The 21,432-nt window shown below is 42.5% G+C and overlaps 1 protein-coding gene across 4 annotated transcripts in view; it reads left to right on the top strand.

Annotated features, from left to right (window-relative positions):
• The window catches only part of spns2 (SPNS lysolipid transporter 2, sphingosine-1-phosphate), a 267,467-nt gene that overhangs the window by 170,677 nt on the left and 75,358 nt on the right, over positions 1–21,432 (top strand). For all 4 annotated transcript variants that reach the window (XM_030129915.1, XM_030129913.1, XM_030129916.1 and 1 more), the window contains exons 5-8: positions 6,353–6,419; positions 14,725–14,867; positions 17,862–18,014; positions 21,070–21,259. In XM_030129915.1, the coding sequence (XP_029985775.1) occupies positions 6,353–6,419; positions 14,725–14,867; positions 17,862–18,014; positions 21,070–21,259 (553 nt within the window). The remainder of the gene's footprint in view (positions 1–6,352; positions 6,420–14,724; positions 14,868–17,861; positions 18,015–21,069; positions 21,260–21,432) is intronic.

Below are 21,432 nucleotides of genomic sequence, written 5' to 3'. Positions count from 1 at the left end.
AAATGGTTTTATTTAGTGTTTTGATAAAGTCAGTGCACATGTCAGAACATATGGGTCTGTTTGTTGATGCTTTTGAAAAAGCAGTAGAAAAGCATGTGCATGAAAGCTTCCTCTGCAGATACAGTTTCATTTTGCACTTGAATTTTGCTTTTCTGTTGCTGTATCTGTCTGACAGACGGGGTCTTAAAAAGTCTGGAATTTACAAATCTGCATTTAATACCTTAAAAAAGTCTTTCAAAGGTGTTAAATTTGATATGGTCCAGAGTCCTGCACAGGTCCACTTTTCCAAACCCACACCCACCTGTACCCACAAAGCTGAGTACCACTACCCGACCCGCTACCCAACTGGCTACCCACTAGGGCTGTGAGAAAATATCAGCTCTGCAATCTATCGTGATATTTCATTTCACAATACTGTATCAATATTAAAAAGTACTGTATGGATATTTGTAGGTATTTATTCAAATGCAGATATTGTGGAGGTTCATTTTATTTTTTATTTTTTTTATTTTTTATTTATATTTGATTTATTATTATTTAATACTCTTTTATTCAATAATGTTGGTTCCTTTGTTGGGACTGAACTCCAATCCTGTTCTGATGTTAGTTGTGAACTAATAGAATCTGAACATTTGAACAGGATCTGAAACTGGAATGTCTGTAAAACAGAATTTCAGTTTGAACACAGTTGGAACATTTGGTGATAGAACATTAGATCCTGTTGTGTTTAGTATTTGTGCAGATTTCTGATGGAATTCCATTCTTCCAGGAAATAATCATTAAAAAAAGAAACAAAACCAATAAAAAATTGCCTTTTTAACAGTATCGTGATATATTGTGATATGTAGTATGCTGATTCTAGTATTGTGATTTGTACGGTATCACCAGAATCTTGCTGACACACAGCCCTACTACCCACATTTTTTTTCATGTCCAATCTGCACCCACCTGTACCCGCGTCCATTAGACCCACAACCCGACCCCAGATTAAACACATTGTCTACACAGTCTCTCACTTTTCAGGGCTTGATCTTTGGCTAAAACGCACGCCATCCATAAACTTTAATCTGTGCAGCTCAATGCTGTCTGTGGGCGGCTGGAAACAGATGAAACAAACCAACTGTGGATCAACCATGGTCAAGTTAGATCATCATCATTAAATGTCCTGACAATTATTTTCATCCATGAATCTTATTTTATTTTTTCACTTCCTTGCCCGCTATCCACCCGCATTTTGTTAAATTTTACCCGTGACTGTACCTTCAAAAATTCTTTTTTTTTTTTTTACTCATTCCCGCATGTTTTCACGGGTACTTAACCCAGTGCAGGACTCTGATATGGTAGTTTATGACAACTTCTGCGGTGTTGTGTTTAAATCTGTTAAATGTCCAAACTGTAAAAAAAAAAAAGTAACATTAGTCGACTCAGTTCCACCTGTTCCAACCTGATAATTTATATTGAAATTAGGAATCAGTTATCACTAACTTTTTCCCTGGTGAGAAATGACTCAGAACAATAGGAATCAAAGCGTTGGGGTAAATAAATACATTTTTCTAAATTCTAGGAGTCATTAATTTTTGCCAGTATGACTGAAATAAGCATTAAATTCTGTTCTCAGTGTCTTAAAAAGGTTTTTAAAAGTCTTAAATTTAACTCGTAGAAACCTGGAGGAACACTGGAAAGACGCTTGAACTTCTGTCTCGTGTTTTTTATACAATGTCTATAAAGTATTGAATTGAAGAAGAAACAAAACAACAGTATGAAGGTGGATGGAGGAACAGCTACTGATAAAAAAAATCAGAAACAGGTCAATACTAAACCACCTTTAGCTTTGATTACAACTTTCATTCACTGGTATTTTTGTGGACACAACATTTTGATCTTAGACGTGACCCACTGAACCAAGCCCAGATCAGAACACTGCCCCCACAGGCTTGGACTGGAGGCACTAGGCATGATGGGTAATCTGGACTCCTCAGACCACATGACCTTTTTGCACTGAAACACAGTCCAGTGTTTAGGCTCTGTCAAACTGATGGATGCTCCTCACTGTATCAAGGTTATTATCGTTAACAAAAAATAATGAAATGACCAAAACTAGAAGTGTAAAAACATTTTCGTTAAACTGAAATAAATACAAACTATAATTAAAAGAAAAAAACATAACCGACTGAAACTGAATACTGTGTTTACTAAACTAACTAAAACAGATACAAATTCTGGATCAAATTCCCTTGGTTTTGGTCTTTGTCAATGTCAGATTGATGTTCAATGGATTTCTTTGTCTCTCTCAGTTTTCTGTGCTGTCTCCATACGACACTTTTTGCTCCGTCACTTGTGTTCACTTGTGGTTTCCAGTCGTCTTCTGGTCCCCACTCTACCTGGAAACATGGAGACTAAAGCAGCAGAGTCCTGTCTGGGATTGATTTGAATAGGAGCACAGAGAAGAAGAGAAAAGAGACCACTGAACTACAACTGAACTACAACTGAACTACAACTGAACTACAACTAAACTACAACTGAACTACAACTGAACTACAACTAAACTACAACTGAACTACAGCTAAACTACAACTGAACTACAACTGAACTACAGCTAAACTACAGCTAAACTACAACTGAACTACAACTGAACTACAACTAAACTACAACTGAACTACAACTGAACTACAACTAAACTACAACTAAACTACAACTGAACTACAACTGAACTACAACTAAACTACAACTAAACTACAACTGAACTACAACTGAACTACAACTAAACTACAACTAAACTACAACTGAACTAAAACTAAACTACAACTGAACTACAACTAAACTACAGCTGAACTACAACTAAACTACAACTAAACTAAACTACAACTAAACTACAACTAAACTACAACTGAACTAAAACTAAACTACAACTAAACTACAACTAAACTACAGCTGAACTACAACTGAACTACAACTGAACTACAACTAAACTACAACTGAACTACAACTGAACTACAACTGAACTACAGCTAAACTACAGCTGAACTACAACTGAACTACAACTGAACTACAGCTAAACTACAACTGAACTACAACTAAACTACAGCTAAACTAAAACTGAACTACAACTGAACTACAACTAAACTACAACTGAACTAAAACTAAACTACAACTAAACTACAACTGAACTAAAACTAAACTACAACTGAACTACAACTAAACTACAGCTGAACTACAACTAAACTACAACTAAACTAAACTACAACTAAACTACAACTGAACTAAAACTAAACTACAACTGAACTACAACTAAACTAAAACTAAACTACAACTGAACTAAAACTAAACTACAACTGAACTAAAACTAAACTACAACTGAACTAAAACTAAACTACAACTGAACTACAACTAAACTAAAACTAAACTACAACTGAACTAAAACTAAACTACAACTAAACTAAAACTAAACTAAAATTAAGCATTTAGAAAAAAAACAACTAATAAAAACTATCAAACCTGCTCTAAACACGAATTAAAACAAACTGAATTAGAGAAAAAAAAAAGTCCAAACTAAATGAAACTAAACTAGAAGGAAAAATCCAAAACTATTAGAACCTTGCAGTGCATTAGTTCAAAGTATGTTTTGGGGATTTTTCGCTCATGCTTTGCTGTTTTCAGTTACATATTAGAACCATTTGTAGATAAAGTCCACATTCTGTCATCAGCCTTTAATTTCTCCATCATTTGTTTCCTTTTTCTCTTTGTTGTTCAAGAGCAGAGTTTATGGCAGCACAGCGGCCGCTTTATCTGATCCAATCAGACCTGATCCAGCAGCGTTTCCCTCACAGCCTTTGTCTTTTATTCACCCCCAGTCGCTCCTAAAATGTGTCATAATTCCATTAGACTGTGGCCAAACACAGTTTTCATCCACACACAGGGGGAACTTTACACCTTTTGTTTTGTAGTGTCACGCACATCCACCTCCAATCCAAACAGAAACGCAGACAGAAGCCTTCCATGTCCAGAGCCGACACTCAACACAGCTTTAATGAGTCCACAAACAGGATGTGTGTCATGGAAACTATACTCAGATGAGGACACGGGAGGGTTTTATACATTAGAATCAGAACAAAAAAGAGAAGCATTTGTTGTCAATGTGTGTGCAATGAAAATAGCAGTGCAACTCCAGTCAATGCAATAATAATATGAATAAAAAAACAACATGTAATAAAATAGAGCAAAGATAAAATTACAAAAAACTAAGCAAAATAAGAAACTGTCTATGACCAAGTCTGAAAATAATGCATTTATGTTTGAATACATATTGCAACAGAAAATTGTATGAACTGCAGAGGATTATTGCATGAACTTATTGCACGTAATTCCCATTCTACAGGATTTATTGCACATTATTGGAGGTGATTCCACCAGGAAGCATTTTGTTCCATCTCACATTCTATTTGTGTGCTGTTATTGGAAATGAGAATCAGTTCTGAACTAACTTTCCTGGTTAAATAAATAAATACAGACAAAGACAGTGAGAGTCAATTGGACAGTGTCTGTGTTTTTCAATTGCTGTGACCTCAACTAAATTTGCACTTAAAAAAAACCCACTTTAAAACCTGTTAAACTCTTCTGTTATGACTAAATTATTTAGTTATTAGTTTGAATGTATTGTTATTCCCCAGCTTTTAACCCTGTAAAACCTGACCCATCAAAAACCAGACACAAACTTATTATTCCACCTTTTAACGTTTTGTTTATGATATTTTTGTATCATGTTTGACACATTGAGCATTTTTATAAACCACCTTATATACCTGCAGCATCACATTTGATACACATACTAAACACAACTTAACTGTAGTATAAAGACTCAGTTATTGCGTTGTTTCAGTACATGAAGTACTTGGTTTGTTGTTGTTTTTTTTTTAAAAAGGAAGAACAACAATTTAAATGTTCTTCTTAATGTAACTTTTTGAAAATTACCAAAGATCTTCCCGCAAAAAGTGTGTGGATAATTTAACGATAGTGGCCATATTGAAAAGTGCGAAAACGCAAAAGCAAACCCCCTTCCACTGGCTGCAGTACAATGATCATCCACCAGGGGGCAGGAAACACAAATCTGGTCACATACAACAGTTTGTTTTTTTTTAATTCAAATTTTTATTCAAAACAGTCTCATAAGATAATATACAGGACATCACTGGTGCAAAGTACACTGTTCTCTCTTTTTTTTTTTTTTTTTTTTAAAGAAAAGGGTATCAATAATGCACACTGAAAGAAAGAAAAAGATAAAGAAAAAAGGAGTAATATAAGTCAAGTAAATAAGTAAGTAACTGGTAATAATAATGATACTAATAAGCTTGTACACAGAACCACTTACAACAGGTTTTAATAGGGCTGTTCGAAAATATGGGTTCCGCAATATATCGCGATATTTCATTTCACAATACTGTATGGATATTTTTAGGGATTTGTTCAAATGCAGATATGGTGGAGGTTCATTTGTGTTTTTTGGTTTTCTTTATTTGTATTTTCTTTATTATTATTTAACACTTTTTTATTAAATAATGATTATTTGAATCCTAAAAGCACTTTTTTCTGTCTGAGAGGCAGATGTTGGTTCCTTTGTTTGGATTGAACTCAAATCCTGTTCTGATGTTAGTTGTGAACTAATAGAATCTGAACATTTGAACAGGATCTGAAACTGGAATGTCTGGAAAACAGAATTTCAGTTTGAACACAGTTTGAACATTTGCTGATAGAACATTAGATCCTGTTGGGATCAAATACAAATGTGTTTAGGATTTGTGCAGATTTCTGCTGGAATTCAGTTCTTCCAGGAAATAATCATTTAAAAAAAAAAAGAAACAACAAATGGCCTTTTTCACAGTATCATGATATATCGTGATACATCATATGGTGATCCTAGTGTTGTGATTTCTATCGTATTGCCGGATTCTTGCTGATACTCAGCCTTAGTTTTTAAGGCATTTATTGATTTTGTTGATTTGATTCAGATCTCAGAACCTGTTGTAGCAAATATGATACAAATGGTTTTAAAGGGTTCAAGTCTGTATTCTTTCATGGTGTGTGCTGCCGACCTCATGGCCAGGTTGTCTTCATAAAGGATCTGGACATAGTCTGGTTAAATACAGGTTAGGACGCATTGAGGAAAGTGATTCTACATGAACACCAGAGGTTTTTTTTATTTATTTATTTTTGCAGTTTGGTGTGATGACAGCTCTTGGGAAAAACTGTCTGTGAATCCATTTGTCTGAACATGCACTGAGAGGCTTTAGTGGTCATGTTCCAGATAAATATTGGATTGTTTCTGTCTCTAATGCTCAGTATTTGTGTGTCTTTGCAGCGGACTGGGGTACATCCTGGGCTCCAGCGCTAAAGTGGCAGCAGGAGACTGGCACTGGGCGCTGAGGGTAAGACCAGCAGCAGCATCCTCATCATGGTCCAACACACCAACATGCTCACAAAGGCGCAGGACGGCTCCCTCCTGCAGGGCCTGTTGGGGATGCCGTCATGGACCTGGGGTCGGGGGGGGGGGGTCAGAACAGAGGGACACACGTGACTGAAGCCGAACCCTGATGTTTCAGGGAAGTGACAGAAATGAAACCTGGAGGCCGACACTTCCGAAAACACACGAGCCTCAGCATCAGTAAAGCCTTAAGCAGGGACGTCACACTCATTTAAGTTCAGCTTCCACATTCACAACAGTCAAAGAAGAATTTCAATACTCAACTGCAAACTTTTACAGTGAAAAAAGTCAAATGACATGATGAAAATGTTCACATCTACTAATTATCCTTTAAAACCAACTGGAAATTTATGAAGAAAAGTCCAATTTTATCAATATTCTGCCTCAGTTTATCATTTCCACATGTTTGTTACAATGTACAGATCACAGTCGATCTACAAATACACACAGAACATTTAATCACAGGCAGAATATTGATACAGTTTCACTTCTCTTGTTCATATTTATTTACATTATTCACATTTTTTTCACAGTCTGATATGATCTCAAGTGGGCTGGATTAGTAAAATAGTAACATAATGACCCATAAATAATTTCAAAAATGGACAAAAATGAAAAGAAATAAGACAATTAACAAATATGAACAAAAATAAACATAAAAAGTTTAAAACATAACAATAACAGTCAGAATATTGATAAAATGTCACTTCTCTTGTTCATATTTATTTATTTGCATTTTTTTTTTCACTGTCCAATATGATCTGCAGTGGACCGAACCAGTAAAACAATAACAGAAAAACCTATAAATAATGACAACTGACTATTTATGTCTGTGTTTTAGTGCAAAAAAACATTAAATAATGAAAATACTTACTTTTATAAACTATCCAAACAGAAAAGATGTGAATTACCTGAAAAAACTGAAATTTCTTCAGAAAAATCAGTGTAATTTTACCAATCTTCTGCCTCCACCTGTCATTTGTCCATGTGCATTCTGGATCAGATCTACACAGACCCTGGTGTTGGTCCGTCAGTCTGGATGACGACCTGGACTTCAGTTTTCGTGGCTCCTGCAGTGGCTTGTCAGCTCTATTTTAACCCTGAAGTATCTGCCACAAAGACACTAAACACTGAGGAGCAGGCAGTAAAGAGTTCAAACTGGACTGAATTTAATACAGACATTTCAGGTTGGACACATTTGTTCAGGTTAGTCACATTTTATTGGTACAGGAGAGTTTGGAAATGGAAATATTTTCAGAATTTAATGTGATTTTTTGCACTAAAACAAAGACAAACATTTGCAGTTGTCATTCTTTACAGACATAATGTCATATTTTTTTTCCATCCAACCCAGTAGTAAATCTGCAGTGGTTCTTCTGTGTGGGTTCTTCTGCTGTTCTTATTGGACTGTAGATCAGATTGGTCTGGATGTGGAACCCACACTAACATGAGTTCCACAGCCTGGACTGTGGAGTTTATACACTTTGGAAATTCATCCCAGGGGTCGGACTGGAACCTTTGGGGGGACGCATTTGGGCCCCAGGACACATGTTTGACAGCCCTGGTCTAAATGTATCTACAATTCCAGAAAAAAGTGGAAGTTGTTCATTTGAATGTCACACCTATGATACCCATGATGCAAATGAGTGACGTTAGGCATAATTGTCCTGACATTAATTACAGAAATGTTCCAGTCTCAGGTATGTCGATTATTTTACTGATGCTGCCATTGATCAGGTCCTCCAGTCAATAATCCACAGCAACAAAAAGGATCCAAAAAATCAGTAGAATGTCATGAAATTAACCCTTTCATGAATGGATGATGGAAAAACAGGGACAATCGGACGTGTCCAATTGGATTCAGTTCTTGGAAGAATTACAGAATTTTCCGGGCTCTTCAGGGGAAACGCTCAATTATAAACAAGAGTTCATGATTCAAGATTCCAGTGTATTTGTCATTTCAGCGTATCGAATACGCAGAAACCACACATGGTTCTCAGGTCCCCACTGGCAGCAGCATTTAGCAAATAGTATAAATTACTGATAAAAATAATAAAATAATAAAATACTGATATAAAAAACAATAACAATGACCCCCCCCTCCTAAAAACAGACCTATAAATAACTCAAAAGTTTTCTTAGTGAAGTGCACAGCAGTACAGTGCATTCTGGGGCTCAAGTTCAGCAGGAGTTCATGTTTGGAACGGCCTCTGGCAGGTCGAGGTGTGTTTTCCGAGTCAAACGCTGTGAGAATGGTGGTTTAAGAAGGGACCGGTCTTCACTGGGCAGGTAAATGGTCCGTCTGTGGTTTAGGAGGAGAGTTTTCCTGCTGGTTTCACACCTGATCCAACAGGTGCAGAGTCAGACTAAACATGAATCCAGTGTGTTTCAGTGAGTTCAGGTCACAGACTGGGGAGTGAAATAGTCCTTTTATTCAACAGAATGCATCTGACAAAGCACAGGAAGTACAAGTCAGCTGATCCTGCAGGAAAACGACTCCGTCCACTCCATTATTCTGTGATTTACTATGAGCCTGTTTCCATCCACACTGATAAGAACGACAAGAGTGGCTTTTCCATTGGACATCTGCACAAAACTGGGCTGATATTTACTACATGTTGAAAAAACCCAAGTGCACTTGGCCCATAAAGGGTTAAAGGAGGACGCTAAGCATCGTCCCAGTGGGAGGAGCTTACTGAAACTGGGGCGGATCCAGGAAACAGGAAGTCCAGTTCTTCATCTAGTGAAGCATTAAAAAAACAAAACAACCACAGAACACAGTGGGGTGTTAGTTCCACAGTGGGGGTGTTGGTTCCACAGAACACAGTGGGGGTGTTGGTTCTACAGTTCTGTGGGGGTGTTGGTTCCGGTGTGGGGGTGTTGGTGCCACAATGTGGGTGTTGGTTCCACAGTTCTGTGGGGGTGTTGGTTCCGGTGTGGGGGTGTTGGTGCCACAATGTGGGTGTTGGTTCCACAGTTCTGTGGGGGTGTTGGTTCCGGTGTGGGGGTGTTGGTGCCACAATGTGGGTGTTGGTTCCACAGTTCTGTGGGGGTGTTGGTTCCACAGTGTGGGTGTTGGTTCCACAGTTCTGTAGGGGTGTTGGTTCCACAGTGTGGGTTTTTATTTCCATAGTGGGGGTGTCGGTTCCACAGTGGGGTGTTGGTTCCACAGTTCTGTAGGGGTGTTGGTTCCACAGTGTGGGTGTTGGTTCCATAGTGGGGGTGTTGGTTCCACAGTTGGGTGTTGGTTCCACAGTGTGGGTGTTGGTTCCACAGTTCTGTAGGGGTGTTGGTTCCACAGTGTGGGTGTTGGTTCCACAGTGGGGTGTTGGTTCCACAGTTGGGTGTTGGTTCCACAGTGTGGGTGTTGGTTCCCCAGTGGGGTGTTGGTTCCACAGTTCTGTAGGGCTGTTGGTTCCACAGTTCTGTAGGGGTGTTGGTTCTACAGTGTTGGTTCCACAGTTCTGTAGGGCTGTTGGTTCCACAGTTCTGTAGGGGTGTTGGTTCTACAGTGTTGGTGTTGGTTCCACAGTTCTGTAGGGCTGTTGGTTCCACAGTGTGGGTGTTGGTTCCATAGTGGGGGTGTTGGTTCCACAGTGTGGGTGTTGGTTCCATAGTGGGGTGTTGGTTCCACAGTGTGGGTGTTGGTTCCACAGTGGGGTGTTGGTTCCACAGTGTGGGTGTTGGTTCCACAGTGTGGGTTTTTATTTCCATAGTGGGGGTGTTGGTTCCACAGTGGGGTGTTGGTTCCACAGTTCTGTAGGGGTGTTGGTTCCACAGTGTGGGTGTTGGTTCCATAGTGGGGGTGTTGGTTCCACAGTTGGGTGTTGGTTCCACAGTGTGGGTGTTGGTTCCACAGTGTGGGTGTTGGTTCCACAGTGGGGGTGTTGGTTCCACAGTTGGGTGTCGGTTCCATAGTGTGGGTGTTGGTTCCACAGTGGGGGTGTTGGTTCCACAGTTGAGTGTTGGTTCCACAGTTGGGTGTTGGTTCCACAGTGGGGGTGTTGGTTCCACAGTAGGGTGTTGGTTCCACAGTTCTGTAGGGGTGTTGGTTCCCCAGTGGGGTGTTGGTTCCACAGTTCTGTAGGGGTGTTGGTTCCCCAGTGGGGTGTTGGTTCCCCAGTGGGGTGTTGGTTCCACAGTTCTGTAGGGGTGTTGGTTCCACAGTTCTGTAGGGGTGTTGGTTCCCCAGTGGGGTGTTGGTTCCACAGTTCTGTAGGGGTGTTGGTTCCATAGTTCTGTAGGGGTGTTGGTTCCCCAGTGGGGTGTTGGTTCCACAGTTCTGTAGGGGTGTTGGTTCCCCAGTGGGGTGTTGGTTCCACAGTTCTGTAGGGGTGTTGGTTCCCCAGTGGGGTGTTGGTTCCACAGTTCTGTAGGGGTGTTGGTTCCCCAGTGGGGTGTTGGTTCTACAGTTCTGTAGGGGTGTTGGTTCCATAGTTCTGTAGGGGTGTTGGTTCCCCAGTGGGGTGTTGGTTCCACAGTTCTGTAGGGGTGTTGGTTCCCCAGTGGGGTGTTGGTTCCACAGTGGGGTGTTGGTTCCACAGTTCTGTAGGGGTGTTGGTTCCCCAGTGGGGTGTTGGTTCCACAGTTCTGTAGGGGTGTTGGTTCCCCAGTGGGGTGTTGGTTCCACAGTTCTGTAGGGGTGTTGGTTCCCCAGTGGGGTGTTGGTTCCACAGTTCTGTAGGGGTGTTGGTTCCCCAGTGGGGTGTTGGTTCCACAGTTCTGTAGGGGTGTTGGTTCCCCAGTGGGGTGTTGGTTCCACAGTTCTGTAGGGGTGTTGGTTCCCCAGTGGGGTGTTGGTTCTACAGTTCTGTAGGGGTGTTGGTTCCATAGTTCTGTAGGGGTGTTGGTTCCCCAGTGGGGTGTTGGTTCCACAGTTCTGTAGGGGTGTTGGTTCCCCAGTGGGGTGTTGGTTCCACAGTCGCCGTGGTCACATTCTTCTAAAACAGTCTCAGATCCTGTTCATCGGCGCTGTGGCACAAAAAGAGGAAAACAAATACCAAGACATGCAACGCGTTCTTTTCACGACGGCGTCCTGTTTGAAGGAAAAAACACGGTAGCGCTTCTGTGCGTTTTTGCCCGACGTGTCCCTGACGCCTTCCGTGTTCGGAGGAAGAATACAGATGTCGTAAAAAACAAGGTGACGCATTGAAATAAGCAGCAGCGGAGGGCGTGGGATAATTAGTTTGATTGGCAGCTGTCCGTACAGGAAGTGTGTACTGGGCCCCGTGGGAGCGGAGGTCAAAGGTCGTGGGTCTCTTTGAATAAACATGAGCGGACGGACGGTGCGAAGGTGCAGAAGGAGCGGAAAAGCGTCAGCGTTTGTTCCCGGTGTGGTGTTTCCTCGGTATCTGCCGCTGAGCCTTTTGGATGCACAGGGTTTTTAAGCTAATGCTGTTGTTTCACACAGAGGATAAAAACAGCCCAACACTGGAAGGGAAAGCATCCACAGCATTATGAGTCACAGCACACACACAAATGTCAGGATAAAAAAGAAAAGAAAACAAAAGACATGTCAGGATCCACACTAATGCACAGGTGTCAAATAGGCGGTCCACCCAGGCCTCCAAAGGTTCCACACCAGCCCACGGCATGAATGAGCAAGAGTTCAAAGGAAAAGGGCAAAAATAACATTAATATTAAAAGAGTAATATTTGTCTTTTTTGAACAGAACTCAACTGGGCTGGACCAGTAAAATAACACTGGTTCAGAACTCAGAGCTCCTCCTTCCCCCTGAACTCTGTGCATGTGTGGATCCACTCTGTCTGTTTAAATCCAACAGTTTCCAGGTTGTTCCATACACAGAAACAGTTGAATCTGGTCCCAGTCATGTGTCTGTCCAATTAGATTCAATTCACATCAATATTAGTTGAGTTCTAATTTTAAATGTGTGGGAAATGGGATTTTCAGTGTTCACTGTAAATGTCCACAGAGTCCACATTCCACAGTGGATGTGGACAATTTAGTTCCACATACAAGAGACTGTTCTAAGCTACAGGTGGATCCAACTGGAGGAGAATCAGAGTCGTTTGGAATTTTGGATGAATTTTGGAAAATGTCTCAGTGATGACAGATGGAAAACTGTAGATGTTGTGACCTTGCTGTGACCTTGAACTTTGTCCTACTGGGACCAAAATGGACTGGGTTGGTCCCAGGGCCTAGGCCTATCTGTGGGGAAGATCTGGGAAAGATGGGTGGAAGAGTTTTACACTGAAGATGAAAACAAACAAACAAACAAACAAACAAACAAACACACAAAGCAAAGTGATCACAGTACCTCCTGGTGGAGGTAAACACGGATTTGTCCTGATTTAGAGGTTATTGTGTTATTACTTGACTGGTCTGACCTACTTCAGGTCATATTGGACTGAATGTGGCCCCTGGACTAACATGAGTGCCCCCCCCCCCCCCCCGCACTGATCTAAACCCTCCCACTGCAGTATTTATTCATCTAAATGGACCACACTGATCTAAACCCTCCCACTGCAGTGTTTATTCATCTAAATGGACCGCACTGATCTAAACCCTCCCACTGCAGTATTTATTCATCTAAATGGACCGCACTGATCTAAACCCTCCCACTGCAGTATTTATTCATCTAAATGGACCGCACTGATCTAAACCCTCCCACTGCAGTATTTATTCATCTAAATGGACCGCACTGATCTAAACCTTCCCACTGCAGTATTTATTCATCTAAATGGACCGCACTGATCTAAACCCTCCCACTGCAGTATTTATTCATCTAAATGGACCGCACTGATCTAAACCCTCCCACTGCAGTGTTTATTCATCTAAATGGACCGCACTGATCTAAACCCTCCCACTGCAGTATTTATTCATCTAAATGGACCGCACTGATCTAAACCCTCCCACTGCAGTGTTTATTCATCTAAATGGACCGCACTGATCTAAACCCTCCCACTGCAGTATTTATTCATCTAAATGGACCGCACTGATCTAAACCCTCCCACTGCAGTATTTATTCATCTAAATGGACCGCACTGATTTAAACCCTCCCACTGCAGTATTTATTCATCTAAATGGACCGCACTGATCTAAACCTTCCCACTGCAGTATTTATTCATCTAAATGGACCGCACTGATCTAAACCCTCCCACTGCAGTATTTATTCATCTAAATGGACCGCACTGATCTAAACCCTCCCACTGCAGTGTTTATTCATCTAAATGGACCGCACTGATCTAAACCCTCCCACTGCAGTATTTATTCATCTAAATGGACCGCACTGATCTAAACCCTCCCACTGCAGTGTTTATTCATCTAAATGGACCGCACTGATCTAAACCTTCCCACTGCAGTATTTATTCATCTAAATGGACCGCACTGATTTAAACCCTCCCACTGCAGTGTTTATTCATCTAAATGGACCGCACTGATTTAAACCCTCCCACTGCAGTGTTTATTCATCTAAATGGACCGCACTGATTTAAACCCTCCCACTGCAGTATTTATTCATCTAAATGGACCGCACTGATCTAAACCTTCCCACTGCAGTATTTATTCATCTAAATGGACCGCACTGATCTAAACCCTCCCACTGCAGTGTTTATTCATCTAAATGGACCGCACTGATCTAAACCTTCCCACTGCAGTATTTATTCATCTAAATGGACCGCACTGATTTAAACCCTCCCACTGCAGTGTTTATTCATCTAAATGGACCGCACTGATCTAAACCTTCCCACTGCAGTATTTATTCATCTAAATGGACCGCACTGATCTAAACCTTCCCACTGCAGTATTTATTCATCTAAATGGACCGCACTGATTTAAACCCTCCCACTGCAGTATTTATTCATCTAAATGGACCGCACTGATCTAAACCCTCCCACTGCAGTATTTATTCATCTAAATGGACTTTGATAAACTACACCATAAAATGGGACAGATTTCCCCAGACAGATGTAATAGTCCTTTTGTGACTCATTTGTGTTGTTGGAAGCGTCTCCCACACACTCCCTCCTGCCTTTTGTGTCTGGCCTCCACATCGACGCACATGCACAAACATGCAACTACAACACACACACAGAAGGTTGTGGATCATATAAAAGCTAATGGGATGTGAGGAGGTGTTCAGCCCACACACCGTTACAGTCACATCTGTAGAAAGACACTCAGAAAGCACAGGGAGGGAGGGAGGGTGGGAGCAAACACTGTCCAAACCCACTGTGGATGGGATGGGTAAACACCGTCCAATGTCTCACAGTCATGTCCCCCCCCCGCAGGTGTCCCCCGTTCTGGGTCTGACCGCAGGAAGTCTCATCCTGCTGTTTGTGCCCGAACCGAAGAGAGGCAGCGCCGACCAGATGGGAGGACGCATCAAGACCAGGACCTCTTGGTTCTGTGACATGAAGGCACTGGCAAAGAAGTAAGAGAGACACACACATATATACACACACACATATATACACATATATACATATACACACACATATATACACACATATACACATATGACCTCCTGGTTCTGTGACATGAAGGCACTGGCAAAGAAGTAAGAGAGACACACACATATATACACACACACATATATACACATATATACATATACACACACATATACACATATGACCTCCTGGTTCTGTGACATGAAGGCACTGGCAAAGAAGTAAGAGAGACACACACATATATACACACACACATATATACATATACACACACATATATACACACATATACACATATGACCTCCTGGTTCTGTGACATGAAGGCACTGGCAAAGAAGTAAGAGAGACACACACATATATACACACACACATATATACATATACACACACATATATACACACATATACACATATGACCTCCTGGTTCTGTGACATGAAGGCACTGGCAAAGAAGTAAGAGAGACACACACATATATACACACACACATATATACACATATATACATATACACACACATATACACATATGACCTCCTGGTTCTGTGACATGAAGGCACTGGCAAAGAAGTAAGAGAGACACACACATATATACACACACACATATATACATATACACACACATATATACACACATATACACATATGACCTCCTGGTTCTGTGACATGAAGGCACTGGCAAAGAAGTAAGAGAGACACACACATATATACACACACATATATATACACATATATACATATACACACACATATATACACATATACACAAGCACACACATATACACGTTTACATATACACACATATATACACACACACATATACACACAGCAGTGGTCTTTCAGATAAAACTCTACTGCTGTTGCGTCTGCAGGTGTTTGTTTATTCTGCAGGTGTTTGTTTGTTCTGCAGGTGTTTGTTTGTTCTGCAGGTGTTTGTTCTGCAGGTGTTTGTTTATTCTGCAGGTGTTTGTTTGTTCTGCAGGTGTTTGTTTGTTCTGCAGGTGTTTGTTCTGCAGGTGTTTGTTTGTTCTGCAGGTGTTTGTTTGTTCTGCAGGTGTTTGTTCTGCAGGTGTTTGTTTGTTCTGCAGGTGTTTGTTCTGCAGGTGTTTGTTTGTTCTGCAGATGTTTGTTCGGCAGGTGTTTGTTTGTTCTGCAGGTGTTTGTTTGTTCTGCAGGTGTTTGTTCTGCAGGTGTTTGTTCTGCAGGTGTTTGTTTGTTCTGCAGGTGTTGGTTTGTTCTGCAGGTGTTTGTTCTGCAGGTGTTTGTTCTGCAGGTGTTTGTTTGTTCTGCAGGTGTTTGTTCTGCAGGTGTTTGTTTGTTCTGCAGGTGTTTGTTCTGCAGGTGTTTGTTCTGCAGGTATTTGTTTGTTCTGCAGGTGTTTGTTCTGCAGGTGTTTGTTCTGCAGGTGTTTGTTTGTTCTGCAGGTGTTTGTTCTGCCAGTGTTTGTTCTGCAGGTGTTTGTTTGTTCTGCAGGTGTTTGTTCTGCCGGTGTTTGTTCTGCCGGTGTTTGTTCTGCAGGTGTTTGTTCTGCAGGTGTTTGTTTGTTCTGCCGGTGTTTGTTCTGCAGGTATTTGTTTGTTCTGCAGGTGTTTGTTTGTTCTGCAGGTGTTTGTTTTGCCGGTGTTTGTTTGTTCTGCAGGTGTTTGTTTGTTCTGCAGGTGTTTGTTTGTTCTGCAGGTGTTTGTTTGTTCTGCAGGTGTTTGTTTTGCCGGTGTTTGTTTGTTCTGCAGGTGTTTGTTTGTTTTGCCGGTGTTTGTTTGTTCGGCAGGTGTTTGTTTGTTCTGCAGGTGTTTGTTCTGCAGGTGTTTGTTCTGCAGGTGTTTGTTTGTTCTGCAGGTGTTTGTTTGTTCTGCAGGTGTTTGTTCTGCCGGTGTTTGTTCTGCAGGTGTTTGTTCTGCAGGTGTTTGTTTGTTCTGCCGGTGTTTGTTCTGCAGGTGTTTGTTTGTTCTGCCGGTGTTTGTTCTGCAGGTGTTTGTTCTGCAGGTGTTTGTTTGTTCTGCAGGTGTTTGTTTGTTCTGCAGGTGTTTGTTCTGCAGGTGTTTGTTTGTTCTGCCGGTGTTTGTTCTGCAGGTGTTTGTTTGTTCTGCAGGTGTTTGTTCTGCAGGTGTTTGTTTGTTCTGCAGGTGTTTGTTTGTTCTGCAGGTGTTTGTTCTGCCGGTGTTTGTTCTGCAGGTGTTTGTTCTACAGGTGTTTGTTTGTTCTGCAGGTGTTTGTTTGTTCTGCAGGTGTTTGTTTGTTCTGCAGGTGTTTGTTTGTTCTGCAGGTGTTTGTTCTGCAGGTGTTTGTTCTGCCGGTGTTTGTTCTGCAGGTGTTTGTTCTGCAGGTGTTTGTTTGTTCTGCAGGTGTTTGTTCTGCAGGTGTTTGTTTGTTCTGCAGGTGTTTGTTCTGCAGGTGTTTGTTCTGCAGGTGTTTGTTCTGCAGGTGTTTGTTTGTTCTGCCGGTGTTTGTTCTGCAGGTGTTTGTTTGTTCTGCCGGTGTTTGTTCTGCAGGTGTTTGTTCTGCAGGTGTTTGTTTGTTCTGCAGGTGTTTGTTTGTTCTGCAGGTGTTTGTTTGTTCTGCCGGTGTTTGTTCTGCAGGTGTTTGTTTGTTCTGCAGGTGTTTGTTCTGCATGTGTTTGTTTGTTCTGCAGGTGTTTGTTCTGCAGGTGTTTGTTTGTTCTGCAGGTGTTTGTTTGTTCTGCAGGTGTTTGTTCTGCAGGTGTTTGTTTGTTCTGCAGGTGTTTGTTTGTTCTGCAGGTGTTTGTTCTGCAGGTGTTTGTTTGTTCTGCAGGTGTTTGTTCTGCAGGTGTTTGTTTGTTCTGCAGGTGTTTGTTCTGCAGGTGTTTGTTTGTTCTGCAGGTGTTTGTTCTGCAGGTGTTTGTTTGTTCTGCAGGTGTTTGTTTGTGATTGTGTGACAGATTACTGTCTTGTTTGTGTGTTGTGCTTTTGTCAGTCCAGATCATCAGCTGATGGTTTGACTGTGTGTTTCTTTGTCACCAGTCGCAGCTACATGTTCTCCTCGCTGGCGTCCGCCGCCGTGTCCTTCGCCACCGGGGCCTTCGGGATCTGGATCCCGTCGTACCTGACCAGGGCCCAGGAGGTCCAGAAGATCGAGGTGTGCCCCAAGTCCGAGATCTGCAGCAGCACCGACAGGTGAGAGGTTAAGGAGGAAACAGGTGAGAGGTTAAGGAGGAAACAGGTGAGAGGTTAAGGAGGAAACAGGTGAGAGGTTAAGGAGGAAACAGGTGAGAGGTTAAGGAGGAAACAGGTGAGAGGTTAAGGAGGCCACGAAGAGCTCTGCTTTGAAGCTCCTGTTGGTCTGCTGTCATCTGAAGCCTCGTCAAACACACAGAGAACATCTGCTTTGTCAGCTGTAAAAAGGACTACTGGACTTTCCAGGCTATAAGGGCTACACCTGACTAGAAGGGCTACACCTGACTAGAAGGCTACACCTGACTAGAAGGGCTACACCTGACTAGAAGGGCTACACCTGACTAGAAGGCTACACCTGACTAGAAGGGCTACACCTGACTAGAAGGCTACACCTGACTAGAAGGGCTACATCTGACTAGAAGGCTACACCTGACTAGAAGGGCTACATCTGACTAGAAGGCTACACCTGACTAGAAGGGCTACATCTGACTAGAAGGGCTACACCTGACTAGAAGGGCTACATCTGACTAGAAGGCTACACCTGACTAGAAGGGCTACATCTGACTAGAAGGGCTACATCTGACTAGAAGGGCTACACCTGACTAGAAGGGCTACACCTGACTAGAAGGCTACACCTGACTAGAAGGGCTACATCTGACTAGAAGGCTACACCTGACTAGAAGGGCTACATCTGACTAGAAGGCTACACCTGACTAGAAGGGCTACATCTGACTAGAAGGCTACACCTGACTAGAAGGGCTACATCTGACTAGAAGGCTACACCTGACTAGAAGGGCTACATCTGACTAGAAGGCTACACCTGACTAGAAGGGCTACATCTGACTAGAAGGGCTACATCTGACTAGAAGGGCTACACCTGACTAGAAGGGCTACACCTGACTAGAAGGCTACACCTGACTAGAAGGGCTACATCTGACTAGAAGGCTACACCTGACTAGAAGGGCTACATCTGACTAGAAGGGCTACACCTGACTAGAAGGGCTACATCTGACTAGAAGGCTACACCTGACTAGAAGGGCTACATCTGACTAGAAGGCTACACCTGACTAGAAGGGCTACATCTGACTAGAAGGCTACACCTGACTAGAAGGGCTACATCTGACAAGAAGGCTACACCTGACTAGAAGGGCTACATCTGACTAGAAGGCTACACCTGACTAGAAGGGCTACATCTGACTAGAAGGCTACACCTGACTAGAAGGGCTACATCTGACTAGAAGGCTACACCTGACTAGAAGGGCTACATCTGACTAGAAGGCTACACCTGACTAGAAGGGCTACATCTGACTAGAAGGGCTACATCTGACTAGAAGGCTACACTGACTAGAAGGGCTACATCTGACTAGAAGGCTACACCTGACTAGAAGGGCTACATCTGACTAGAAGGGCTACATCTGACTGGAAGGGTACACCTGACTAGAAGGCTACACCTGACTAGAAGGGCTACATCTGACTAGAAGGGCTACATCTGACTAGAAGGCTACACCTGACTAGAAGGGCTACATCTGACTAGAAGGGCTACATCTGACTAGAAGGCTACACCTGACTAGAAGGGCTACATCTGACTAGAAGGGCTACACCTGACTAGAAGGGCTACATCTGACTAGAAGGCTACACCTGACTAGAAGGGCTACACCTGACTAGAAGGGCTACATCTGACTAGAAGGGCTACATCTGACTGGAAGGGCTACATCTGACTGGAAGGGTACACCTGACTAGAAGGGCTACATCTGACTAGAAGGGCTACACCTGACTAGAAGGGCTACATCTGACTAGAAGGCTACACCTGACTAGAAGGGCTACATCTGACTAGAAGGCTACACCTGACTAGAAGGGCTACATCTGACTAGAAGGCTACACCTGACTAGAAGGCTACACCTGACTAGAAGGCTACACCTGACTAGAAGGGCTACATCTGACTAGAAGGCTACACCTGACTAGAAGGCTACACCTGACTAGAAGGCTACACCTGACTAGAAGGGTACACCTGACTAGAAGGCTACACCTGACTAGAAGGCTACACCTGACTAGAAGGCTACACCTGACTAGAAGGGTACACCTGACTAGAAGGGTACACCTGACTAGAAGGCTACACCTGACTATTGACATGAGATATTTCCACAGACAGATGATGTAAATATTTGTTTCCGTCCCCTCACTGCTTTTTCCAACCAGTTTCTGTAATGTCAGTCAAACGTCAGGAACAGGCTGGTTCATAAACCCAGAACAGTCACTGGTCTGTGTCTTCCTCTTCTTCTGCTCATTAAACCAGTGCAGTGTTCTTCTTCATAGTTCTTCAGTTGAACATCCTCAAAGGCTCCGTCACACTCCTTCTACGTCTCTCCTCTGTTGTCTCTCGTTGTCTCTTCGTGCTGCAGCTCTATTTCCTTCTTTACAGACTCATCCATTGGTTTGAACTTCAAAGTTGCATCAGATGCATTTCTTTGTGTGTTTTCCATGATGAGGGTTTGTGCAAAACGATTGTTCAGAGTTCAGCTTCAAACTCCTCCTCTTCATCACCTCTTCCATCTGTCTGTCTGGCGTTTGCGCTTCCTGTTAGAGCGCCCCCTGGAGGCCGTTAGCCTGTATAAATCTATACTGGAGCTGCATCGTTGGATAAGCCGCAGGGTTCAAAGAGTGAGAAAAAACTAGAGACTTATAGTCTGGAAGGAACGGTAGTAATTTATTTACATTTTTTCATCAATTACTAGAAATTCCAGGCGACCCCATGAGGGGTTCCAAGCCCAAGGTTGAAAACCACTGCCATCAAACATCTGCTAAAAAGTAAACACATGCCATGAAACAGCAGTTGTAGGATCATAAACTGACAACATTTCCATCAAATCTGTCTGCATCACTGTATATTTGTAAAAAAAAACATCATGTTTCTGGACTTCACTGAGGCTCAGTTTTGGGCCCGCATTTGGTGTTTGCAGAAATGACCAAAAACAGTCACTTGCCCGCTAAAGGCTTTCGTGCAGGTGTTTGTGTCCTCAGATGGAACCTGACTGAACTGTTCCTTGTGTCGTTGCAGTCTGATCTTCGGGGCCATCACCTGCGTCACGGGCCTTCTGGGCGTGCTCATCGGCGCCGCCACCACGCGCCTGTGTCGTCAGAAGACCAAGCGGGCCGACCCGTTGGTGTGCGCCGTCAGCATGCTGGGCTCGGCCATCTTCATCTGCCTCATCTTCGTGGTGGCCAAGAAGAGCATCATCGGAGCTTATGTAAGAGTCATTTCCTGTGAAGGAAGAAGACGTTTAGTCCCGGTGTTTGTTTGTGCGGCCACATTCACTTGAATTTAGGTTTCCCGCTTCTAGGAATCAGGTCTAAAGTAGAGTAAAATAATGATGAGAATTAAACTAAAAGGACGTAGAGAAGCTCCTGTAATGCGTGAAAC

The sequence above is a fragment of the Sphaeramia orbicularis genome, unplaced genomic scaffold (genome assembly GCF_902148855.1).
Source record: "Sphaeramia orbicularis unplaced genomic scaffold, fSphaOr1.1, whole genome shotgun sequence".
NCBI classification, from domain to species: Eukaryota; Metazoa; Chordata; class Actinopteri; order Kurtiformes; family Apogonidae; genus Sphaeramia; species Sphaeramia orbicularis.
This window is presented reverse-complemented; position numbering and strand designations above follow the sequence as displayed.